Source organism: Bos taurus, chromosome 2 (assembly GCF_002263795.3).
Source record: "Bos taurus isolate L1 Dominette 01449 registration number 42190680 breed Hereford chromosome 2, ARS-UCD2.0, whole genome shotgun sequence".
NCBI classification, from domain to species: Eukaryota; Metazoa; Chordata; class Mammalia; order Artiodactyla; family Bovidae; genus Bos; species Bos taurus.
Window position 1 is genome coordinate 73,224,744 of NC_037329.1, and position 12,722 is coordinate 73,237,465.

The following is a 12,722-nucleotide window of genomic DNA, read 5'->3' on the forward strand; positions in this document are numbered from 1 at the left end:
TATTTACATAGAATTTACATTGTATTAGGTACTATTATAAGTAATCTAGAGACAATTTAAAGTATACACATACGTTATACACAAGTACTACCCCAATTATATAACAAACTCACACATCAATGAACTTCTGACATCCACAGTGGGTCCTGGAACCAATCCCCAACAGATAACAAGAGGTGACTAGTACTACAAATATAAATATAAAACACGGGCTTCCCTGGCGGCTCAGTGGTAAAGTATCTGCCTGCCAATGCAGGAGACCTGGATTCAATCCCTGGGTCAGGAAGATTCCCCGGGGAAAAAAATGACAACCAATATTCCGGTATTCTTATCTGGGAAATCCTAAGGACAGAGAAGCCTGGCAGGCTATAGTCCATGGGGTCACAGAAGAGTCAGACACAACTTAGCAACTAAACAACAACAAATACAAAACATAGGTAAATATAAAATACAGTACAAATTTTTTTTAATTGTTTACTGTCCTCTGGTCCTACATGACTTAAAAGGACACTTACACAAAGCAGTAATTAGAAAACTATATGCTGGATAGCTTATAATGTACAAAGATGTAATATGCATTAAAAAGAACAGCAATAGAGAAGAAAACAGAGCTATGTAGGAGTAAAGTTTTTAATTCTAAAATTAATAATAATAATTCAAATTAGACTGCTATAATTTAAGATGTAAATTGAAATTTCCAGAACAAACACTAATAATTCCATAAAAAAATAGAAGGAAAATTAAACTGGCATACTAGAAAGTATCTGCTTATTACAAAATAAGGCAGCACTGGAAGAACAGAAAAAAAAGTCTTGGCATATAAAACACAAAAAGCAACATAAGCAGAAATAAAGTCTACTTTATCAGTAGTACATTAAATATGAATAGAATTAAATACTTCAATTAAATGACAAAGATTTTCAGGCTCAATAAACAATCAAGACCCAACTGTATGCTGTGTACAAGAGATTCATTTCAGTCACAAAGACAAAAGGGCTGAAAGCCAAAGGATATAAAAAGATAATCCATGGAAAAAAGTGTTCAAAAGAGACCCAGGGTGGCTATCAGACAGTATAGACTTCAAGACAAAAAGTACTATCAGGGACAAAGAAGGACATTTTACATTGACAGAAGGATCAATTTATCAGAAAGACGTAATTATAGGCATCTAAGAACAGAGCCCCCAAATATATGATACAAAAAGGTCAAGACCCTGGTTTGATTCCTGGGTCAGGAAGATCTGCTAGAGAAGGGATAGGCTACCCACTCCAGTATTCAAGGGCTTCCCTCATGGCTCAGCTGGTAAACAATCTGCCTGCAATGTGGGAGACCTGGGTTCAATCCCTGAGTTGCAAAGATTCCCTGGAGAAGGGAACGCTACCCACGCCAGTATTCTAGCCTAGAGAATTCCATGGACTATATAGCTCACATGGGGTTGCAAAGAGTTGGACATGACTGAGCAACTTTCACTTTCAAGAACAGAGCCTCCAAATATATAACACAAAAAGTGACAGAAGTGAAGAGAGAAATAAGTCATCCGTATTAAGAGACGATTTCGATATTGCATGTTTCAATAACAACAGATTACAGATTCCTATCAAGTGCACCTGGAATATTCTCTAGGACAGACCACATACTGGGCCATAAAACAAGCTCCAGTAAATTTCAAAGAACTAAAACCATGGAACACAGAAATTATGATTTATGACCATAACAGGACAAAAGTAGAAATGAATAACAAATAGAAATAATGTTGGAATTTAATAGAACAGCCCTAATAACAAACAGGTCAGATGAAAATAAAAGGGAGATTAGATAGTACCTTGAGATGAATGAAAATGAAAGTATAACATACCAAAGGAAATAAGCCAGTCAGAAAAAGACAAACACAGTATGCCATCACTTATGTGTGGAATAAAGATAAAACTAGTGAACAAAACATACAAAAAACCAGACTCACAGATATGGAAAACAAACTAGCAGTTACCAGTGGGAAGAGGTAAGGGTGAGGGATTATATGTAGTTGGGGATTAAGAGGTACAAACTCTCTCTACTGGCAGCTGACATATCTTGTATTAAAAAATCCCAAGAAGTCCACAGTAAAACCATTAGAACCAGGGAGTTCAGCAAGGTTGCAGGATTCAAGACCAATATAAAAAAAAACACAACTATAATCTATATACATTAATGATGAACCATCTGAAATTGAAAATAAGAAAAGAAATTCTACTTAGAATAGCACCAAGAGAAAACACAAGGAATAAATTTAACAAAAGAAGCACAAGTCATGTCCTCTGGACACTGCTGAGCAATCATTTAAAGTAATTAAACACTTCTAAAAATGGAAAGACATTCCATGTTCATGGATTGGAAGACAATGTTATTAAGATGATAATTTTGCCCAAACTCATTACAGATTCATTTCCTACCAAAATCCCAGGTGACTTTTTCAGGCAGAAATTGACAAATACAACCTAAAATTCACAAGGACATGTAAGGCACCCAAAATTGCCAAAACAATCTTAGAAAGAACAAACTCTGACTTCAAAATTTTCTACACAGTTACATTAATCAAGACAATGTACTACTAGTAGGACAGGCAATGGAATAGATCAATAGATAGATCAATGGAATAGAAGTGAACAGAAAGAAATCTTTACATTAATGTTCAGTTCATTTTCAACAAAGTTCCAATAAAAATTCTATGAGGATCAAAACCACAATGAGAAATCCATTAGAATGGCTATTTATCAAAATAAACCAGAAAATAACAATTTTTGGCAAGGATGTACGCTGCTGACAGAAATCCAAACTGGTGCAACAGCTACAGAACAGAATGGCAGTTCCTCAAAAAACTTACACAAAGAATTACCACTTGCTCCAGCTTCTCAGACTATATACCCAAAGAACTGAAAGCAGGGAATGGAACAGATATTTACACACCCAATTTCACCGCAGCATTACTCACAGGGCAAAACTAAGAAGCCATAAATGGGAGAGAAAAATAAGAGGATGAGAGGATCAACTAGTCCAAGAGGTCATTATAAAGAAACCTGCCCTGAACTAGACAACATGAGGGTCCATTGTGAAAGGCCCTCCAAATGCATAAGAAACTAGTCTCACATAAGGTCCACTATCAAGTTTCAGATCAACGATGAGAACAAAGAGAAGCAAAGTGACAACATATGACCAAAAAATCAGAGTGACTATGGACTTCTCACTAGAAACACTGAAAGCTGGGACTCAATTAGGGGAGGGAGGCACATTAGCTTCCACATTTTGGATGAAAAAAAGGACTTCTAGATTTCTAGACCCTGACAAACTATCAATATCAAGAGAGAATAAAGATATTCTCAGACTCAAAAAACTATTCTTCTCCACATCTTTCCTCAGAAAGTTACTGGTGAGGGAGAAAACCAAGAAAGACGATGTCTCCAAGAATCAGTAGGTGCACCTGCCAAGAAAGATGCAGTGCAGCCCCAGGAGGATGATAAAGCAAAAGGCAGAAGAGGTGGCTGGTGAGGACGGGAAGCGGCAGGCTCAAGGAGACATACCTGACCTGGCAGTATGTAGACAGCCAAGCGCAGGAGATGCATACAGACAACTACCCAGGTGAAAGTCAGACAAACCCCGGGAAACCATGGGGTGGGGATGGGGGGCGGGGAGGTAAAGTCATCATGGTTCACCAAATATAAACAATGAGCTGTGAACGGCATGCACAGTGACAGAAGAAACACAACGGTGTCCTAATCAAAATGAAGACATGACTAGGTTTGGTGGATGTAGAGAGGGTAAGTATACCTGAGGGAGGGTAGGAGGAAAGAACTGAAATTCACCCTTCATAATGTGAAGTAAAATTCTTAAGAGTGACAAAAAACTAAGAAATAGCATAGTACTTAGAGACAAAGCAACAGATACAAAAGAGTCAGTAAAAACAGGAAAAGTGGCAGAAGAGATAAGAAACTGCCCTTTTTTTCAATGTATCTTGTAAATCTAGTCAACCCTCTCTGTATGAATGACTTGCAGAAAACAAAATTTAGAAATGAGAGAGGTGGACTTCACTAATGCTCTAGGGCTTAAGAATCTGCCTGCGAATGCAAGGAACACGGGTTTGATCCCTGGTCCGGGAAGACCCCACATGCTGCAGAGCCAACAAAGCCTGTGAGCCACAGCTACTGAGCCCATGTTAGAGCTCATGCTTTCCAACAAGAAAAACCACTACAATAAGAAGCCTGAGCGCTGCATGAGTAGTCCCATTCTCCACAACTAGAGAAAGGCTTCAAGTAGCAACAAAGACCCAGTGCAGCCAAAAACAAATTTTTTAAAAAAAGAAATGAGAGGGGTGTTACAGAGCACATTTCTCATCTGCTTTTGCCCTGGGCCCTCCCTGTTAACACCAAAATTTTAGCAAGCAAATTAAAACCAAAAATAAGAAAGCTTCAATTCTCCCCTTAATAATACAATCATTAGATAATAACGTCTAGTGAATGTTTCCAAGGTTTTTATAAACAAATACTATGAGAGCTATATTCAAAACTGCAGGCTCACAAAGAAAGTTCTCCAAAGAGTTAAAATGCACCCAACGGCATGTTTTAGCACTATCTAGAACTGCACCCCACTCCAGTACTCTTGCCTGGAAAATCCCATGGACGGAGGAGCCTGGTAGGCTGCAGGCCATGGGGTCGCTAAGAGTCAGGCACGATTGAGTGACTTCACTTTCACTTTTCACTTTCATGCACTGAAGAAGGAAATAGCAACCCACTCCGTGTTCTTGCCTGGAGAATCCCAGGGATGGGGGAGCCTGGTGGGCTGCCATCTATGGGGTCGCACAGAGTCGGACATGACTGAAGCAACTTAGCAGCAGCAGCAGCAGAACTTAAAACTATCATTAGATTTAAAGTAGCTGCTGTTTCAGGAGCTTGGTTCCCAAATGATGGTTCCAGAAGAAATTTCACACCAGCAATCATTTTGCCAAAGCCTCACAAACTAAATCATACCATATGGAATAGAAATATTTTCTGGCATATACAGTGGGGTGACAGTGAGTATCCACGTGGGCAGACAGCATCTGTCTGTGAAGGGACGCCTTGGAGAGTAAGTGACAGGAATCTACCGACATTTTCTTTAGATCCAGAGACACCTCACAAATATCCTACTGCGATATGGCCTCTTAAAATGGACAGTGAGAAGTGAATCATGTAGTACTCGGTTTCTGAACACGTCATGCATGTCAATTGTGAAAACAATACATGGAAAACAACAGAAAATGTCCAAATACTATGCTGACTGACATTCGCAGCTCAGCTGTGCTGAGATCCCACATAGGGGACACCTAAGATGGAGATTGGGCTGAGTATCTCCTCTCTCCTCTGGATGAAAGTGACTTTAGCCAATAGATGACATACTCAAATAAGAATTGAACACATGGCCCCAAAGGATGATTCTAGCTCCTTCAAAGTGAAGCTGAAGAATACGCAACTCTCTCTCCTTTGTGAAATGAGCAAAGAAAACTGCTGCCTAAATCAGATCACTCTTACTACATCAGTTAGCTGACATGAGAAAGGCATCCTTTTTCATCATGTATTTATTTCCTAGAGACACAATTAAGCTTCTCAAATACAGTACTCACTCAATGAACAAACTCATAAGAAGACAACATTTTCTCTTTTTCTGCTGCATTGCACGGCATATGGGACCCCAGTTCCCCAACCAGGTATCAAAATTGTGTCCCCTGAAATGGACTCGTGGATTCTTAACCACTGGACTGCCAAGAACAGCTGCTAGAGGACAACATTTTTTATTCCAGGACTAAAGGCAAGTTTTAGAAAACCTTAAGCAAATTCCACGATATTTTGTTAGTGCTATGGAATCTTGCCAAGCTAAAGACTCTTCTATGCTCACGTAACAACAACAAAAAACCTATAATGATGTAAAAGAAGTCCAGGATACTAAAGTATCCAGCTGTAAAGCTGTGGGTCACTTCCTTAGGCTTACCCTCTCCTTTTGGTCCAGAATTTGAGGAAGGATTTCAGCTAACATGAGACAATGGAAACTCTCATTCTTAATCACAGAGGCACTAACTCTTCTGTTACTTCTTTTTAATCTTTTTTTTTTTTTAAGGAAGTAGAGTTGACAGTGGGGAAAAAACTATGACTGGGAGTCTGCAAGAGAAGACTCTAGCCCCAGCTCCAGGACCGTACCTAACTCACTCTGTGGGGTCCCTAAGACTAGTCCAGGTTCCACAACTCACCGGGAGGATTCAGGGCCTCGGCACAGAGTCACACTGACAGCTGTGATTATTACAATGTAAAAGGACAGAAAGGAAAATCAGCAAAGGGGTGAGGACCAGAAGAAACTAGACTCAAGATTCGTGGAGTTTCTCCTGGTGGAGTCACACAGGACATGCTCAATTCCCAGCCACAAGCAGGGACAAGACACATGGAATGCTGGCATTAGGCAAGCTCATTACATCTGAGGGCCAGGGTTTGTGGGGGCTGTTCACCCAGCACTGCCAAAGGCTCCACAAATGCCAGAGTCCCAACAGGAAGGCAGGTGGGCAGCCACACCCAGGCCAGACTTCCGACCCCGCTCTGTGGACATAACGGGCAGCTCCACATTCTAGTGTCCAGGCAGAGTCCAGGCCGACCCCACATGCAGGCCTATGTAAGGATGCCTCAGTCTACAATGTGACTTACCCTCTGTGCCCACCTCGCTAGACCTTGGTTTCACCATGTCACATTCCCAGCTGTCAGCTGCTGTAGCGACCGCTGAACATGACACAGGAATCCCATGGGGAAGACAGGCCGGCCATGGCCTAGACTCACCATGAGGCACTCAGCATGGTGCCACCAGACCTTGGGCAGGAGAGGTTCTCACGGCCCAAGACCCATTTCCCCAACAATGATGGTGACATCATCACTAACTAGCCCCTGCTTCCCTGCAGTCTCCAGTTTTCCCTAGAGCCTGGTCAGTACTTTGTAGTTCATCTCCCTCCCAAGTGTTCTCACCATATATTCAGAGACTACAAGGTGGAGGTTCATAAAATACAGGAATTAAAAACCCATTCTCACAGATTACCTTCATGTAAAAAACATGAAAAGTAGTTGTATTCTTGTCTGTTGACCCTGTCCCCTGAAAGGCTTCAGTGGAAATGGCTGGTGTCCACCACACTAACTGCTGACCCCTCCCCCAGGGTGCATGGATCATGTTGTCTGCTAGCACAGAGTATCCCCAGCACCTTCTACTGTTCTGTAGTGCTTTAAAAAAAAAAAAACAAAGGCCCAGGGACCATGATGAAAGCAACACTGGGGTCAGATGTGACACTCAACAAGGAAGGATGTCCCCCCTCAAATGCCACTGGCACCCTGACTGCAGGGTCAGTCGCCCACTTCCATCACACCCAACTGAGGGACGTCAAGACAGATGGCTCCTGTGTATCTCAATATTTTGCCCCAGATGGAGATGCCCAATACTCTGCAAGCTCATTTGTGGAATGGATAGAAAAAACGAAGCACAGGATATCAGCCTGAGCCCTGACTTTCTAGCTGGGTCATGTCTCCAGTCACTTCCTGTCACTGGGTCTCAGCTGTCCCCATGGGCACAATGACAGGTCCAGATAAACCACTTGGTGAGTCCCATCCAGGCCTAACTTCCCAGGGTTTTCATATTACTTTCTCCCAATTAGACAGTCAAAAGGTTTAAAATTCATTTGGTATAAAATTTGTACATCATAGTTAAAAATCATAGATAACTGATTTTTCATTATTTTTAAAAGTTTGACAACAGAAACATCTGTGGACTCAAGGGGACTCTGGATATGGTAAGACAATAATCTCCTTGCACTGGAGACTTGGATGTTGAAACTGGCATTACTAGCCAGAGGGCTAACATCTCAAAGATGTCCAGAATTCTCACTTATATATTTCTATCCAGATTTATCTGGGAAAGGCTTCATTCAAATAAATACATTCTAAGCCCCCAAGATACCAGGTTCCATGTACATACGAAATGTAGAACCACATGAACCCAGAGAATGCAAAATCTTTCAACACCGATCACTTTTAAATATGCTTCTAAAAACAGTCTGTGGCATGGGACCAGGTCAGATGTCTGGGTGAGAAAGTCTTACTTTTGAGCAAGTGGAATGAAAGGGGACCCCTGAGACATGATCTGGACAAGATCGCTATCCATCAATCTTCTCACCATATAGTCTTTCAAAAAAATTACCCCATAACAAAATAAGCAGTGCAAACCACGATGTTAACTGAGAAAGAGGAGGGGAAACAGCAAGAGAAAGGAAAAAGTCTGAACTCACCGGGACTGTGGCAATCCTTTTTTACTGAGATCTGCCCTCACACGTTCTCCTACATGTCTGTAAATTTCCACTAAGCTGTTTATTGCTGCATCTCGAACCTAGATGTAAAAGAAGAGATCTTACAGCTGCTCTGTGTCATTCCCCAGTGCTTCCTGCTGCGGACACAACAGGCTATCCAACACCCCAAGTTCATCACCCACTCACCAACATGACTCTGAACACAACCCCTTAGAGACATGGGATGAGACAAAGCCGTACTTTGACAGCTCTGACTCTGTGGGCACAACTCCAGAGAGTATGGAAAAAAAATTCAGATCCCAACCCTGTGTCCATGTTAAAGTCTATACCCCTTAGTTCTTTTCATCCTTTAAGATGATGTATGGAAACTAGAAATTTCAGACCAAAGTGGAAAACACTACAAATAAGTGAATTATTCTTAAAACAAACAAACAAACAAAAAAAACACCATGTAAAGCATTCTGGATGTAGGCCAATTAAATACTTAGCAACAGAAAAGTGTGGTAAAGGTTACATAGCACCTGTATTCAAGAAGTGCAAAGTTCTAAAAGGTAGATGGGAAAAAAGTCCATAAATTCTACATTTAATACAGGACAGGATGTAATAAATGTTATACAAAAGAGTACAGAGAGCTCACACAGTAGAGGGGAGTGGGCACACCAGAGGATACCAAGAAACATTTTATGGAAGAGGAAGGAACCACTTAAAATGTGCTTAGAAACACAGCATTTCAGCAGGAAGAAATGGGATGAGACAGGCTCCAAACAAGGTTAACCAGCCAGTGCGGACGCATGAAGGCGGAGCAGCACAGCATAAGCTTCAGGAAGCTCAAGGCAGCAGTCTGGCCAAACACAGACAGGGGGGAACAGGTCCGGATAAATAAGGCTCCAGAGACAGAATGAACTTTATTTAAAACAAAAACAAACAGAAAATGGGGGAACCCGAATATGGATTGTATATATACCAAACATTAGGCTGGTGCAAAAGTAACTGGGATTTTGGATCGTTGAACTTTGCCATTTGATATTGGAATACATTCTTAAATAAATGTGGTTGTGTTATACATCATTTTAATGCACATTTCTCATTTTGTTTTATTGCTAATGACTTATTACATGTTTATATTTAAGACTATACACATGATGTTACACAAAAAGTAAATTTGAGTGATTTTTATTTGAGTTCAAAATGGGTCGTAAAACAGTGCAGACAACTTGCAACATCAACAACACATTTGGCCCAGGAACTGCTAATGAACATACAGTGCAGTGGTGGTTCAAGAAGTTCTGCAAAGAAGACGAGAGCCTTGCAGATGAGGAGTGCAGTGGCCGGCCACTGGAAGTTGACAACAACTAATTGACAGTAATCATCGAAGCCGATCCTCTTACAACTACAAGAGAAGTTGCCAAAGAACTCAACATTGATAATTCTGATCAGTCAGCATTTGAAGCAAATTGGAAAGGTGGAAAAGCTCGATAAGTGGGTGCCTCATGAGCTGACCGAAAATTAAAAAAAACTTGTTTTGAATTGTCATCTTCTTTTATTCTATATGACAACAAACCATTTCTCAATTGCATTGTGATTTGCAATTAAACCCCTGGGAAAAAAATGGCAACCCACTCCAGTATTCTTGCCTAGAGAATTCTATGGACAGAGGAGCCTGGCAGGCAATTAAAAGTGGATTTTATACAACAATCGGCAATGACCAGCTCCGTGGTTGGACTGAGAAGAAGCTCCAAAGCACTTCTCAAAGCCAGACGTGCACCACAAAAAGGTCATGGTCACTCTTTGGTGGTCTCCTGCCCGTCTGATCCACTACAGCTTTCAGAATTCCAGTGAAACCATTACATCTGAGAAGTATGCTCAGCAGATGGAGGAAACGCACTGGAAACTGCAATGCCTGCAGCTAGAATGGGTCGACAGAATGGGCCCAATCCTTCCCCACAACAATGCCTGATCATGTTACACAGCCAAAGCTTCAAAAGTTGAACAAATTGGGCTATGACGTTTTGCCTTATCCTCCATGTTCACCTGACCTCTCACCAACCTACTACAACCTCTTCAAAAATCTCTACAACTTTTTGCAGGGAAAACACTTAAAAACCAGGAGGCAGGAAATGCTTTCCAAGAGTTCGTCGAATCCCAAAGCATGGATTTTCATGCTACAGGAATAAACAAACTTACTTCTCGTTGGCAAAGTATGTTGATTGCAATGGTTCCTATTCTGACTAATAAAGATGTGTTTGAGCCTAGTTATAATGATTTAAAATCTATGGACCAAAACTGCAATTACTTTTGCACTAACTTAATAGTTTATCAATGCTAAATTTGTCATGTGAAAACAACATGTGATTATATAAAAATATCTGTTATTATATAGGAGTAAAAAGATCATGTGTGCTAGATACTTTCAAATGGTTCAAGAATAAAAAATTTCTCTGTGTATGTGTGTATACATGTGTGTATAAGTATCCATGTTGAGTTATGAAACAAATGTGACAAAATGTTAAATGGTAAATATAGCTGTTCACTATACTAACCTTTCCATTTTTCTACAGGTCTAAAATTTTGCCAGTAAAAAGGTGGAAAGAAAAAAAAATTTTAATCCAATGAATTCAAGGCCAGCCTGTGGGGGGTACCCAGGGGAGGAGAGCAGGGACAGACAGGAGAACAACATGATTCCAGATTTGGTCTCAAGCAATGAAATCAAAGAAACAGAGAGTGAAGGAGAGAGGAAGGAAGTAGGAATACAGACAATTTACAATCCTGAACACTGCAAGTCACCCTATGATTAACAGTAGTGCATGACAGGTAATTTTACTCACATTTTTTCCCTTGTGATAGATAGCCAAATTCCAGGTTCTTACTATCTTCTCACCTAAAACTTGATGCTATGTACCGAATTGTGTCTGTGACACCCCTCCCCCGCCACTGCCAGCCCCCGAAAAAATTCCTATATTGAAGCCCAATGTTACCGCAGACAGAGACAGGGCCTGTGAAGAAGGGAATTCAGGTTAAATGAAGTCGTAAGAATGGGCCTGATACAACAGGAGGCCTGTCTTTATAAGAGAGACGTCAAGAGAGCTCTCTCTGTCTGCAAAATGGGATGAGAACCCTCACCAGAGCTGGCCATGCTGGCACCCTGATCTAGGACTGCCAGAAACAAGTTTCACTTGTTCAAGCCTCCCCGTCTATGGTATTCTGCCATGGTAGCCTGAGCTGAATAACAGATTACCAGATTATTTTGGAAAGGGAATAATTTCTGATGTCAGGAAACATTTTCATATTGAGACATGCACATCTTACCAAAGCAGTCAATGCCACTGTCTGAAATCAATGACAGGTGCATCACCACTGCTTACTTTCTAATCATGATATCTGCTCAGAGCCAGAGCGGATCACACTGGGGAAACTCTTTAAAGAGCAATCAATATCCTGTCTGCTACTTACAAGTCTGGGCTGTAAAGAGTTTAAGGGATTTAGTGAAAAAATGACTAGCCTTCTAAGTGGAATAAGTCAGACAGAGAAAGGCAAACACTGATATCACTTATATGTGGAATCTAAAAAACACAACAAACTAGTGAATAAATCAAAAAAGAAATGTTTGGATAGAGAAAACACACTAGCAGCTGCCAGCAAGGAGAGGAAGGGGGCAGGGGCAATACAGGTGTGAAAAGGGGGCTATTATGGGACTACTATATGAAATTGTGTGTGTAACTTCAGAAAACTGTAAAGCACTATAGAATTCAAAGAATCACTCATTCATTCAGTCAATCAACAGAATTACTAGCCTCAGAGTCAAAGTAGCTCTCAGGACCTACTTGGCCATTTAGGGACTATATAACTTTAGACAAAATATTTAAACTCGTATCATGTATGAAACGAGTCGCCAGTCCAGGTTCGATGCACGATGCTGGATGCTTGGGGCTGGTGTAATGGGACGACCCAGAGGGATGGTATGGGGAGGGAGGAGATAGGAGGGTTCAGGATGGGGAACACACGTATACCTGTGGCGGATTCATTTCGATATTTGGCAAAACCAATACAATATTGTAAAGTTTAAAAATAAAATAAAATTAAAAAAAAAATATTTAAACTCTTTTAATCTCAATTTCCTCCTTCATAACTGGAAGGTTGCTTTGGGGTTAAAAAAATAATGGATTCAATTCAACAAATATCTGACTGCCTATTAGGTGCCAAACTAGTGTGCCACATGGCCCAGCAGATAACACGATGGGCACAACAGGGTGAGAGGATGAGGACCCAGGACCCCGGGAGGGGACCCCAAGGGCAGAGGACAGGGGAGTGTGGCCGCAGACAGGCAGCTGCCAGCATGCCGCCAGCTCGTGGCCATGGGGGCACACATACTGGGGTGCTGCAAGTACAGCTC

At 41.1% G+C, this 12,722-nt stretch overlaps 1 protein-coding gene across 19 annotated transcripts in view; it reads right to left on the reverse strand.

The window, feature by feature from the left end:
- The window catches only part of CLASP1 (cytoplasmic linker associated protein 1), a 272,989-nt gene that overhangs the window by 152,736 nt on the left and 107,531 nt on the right, over positions 1-12,722 (reverse strand). For all 19 annotated transcript variants that reach the window (NM_001191492.1, XM_059874741.1, XM_059874722.1 and 16 more), the window contains 1 exon segment: positions 8,315-8,412. In NM_001191492.1, coding sequence (NP_001178421.1) covers positions 8,315-8,412 — 98 coding nt within the window.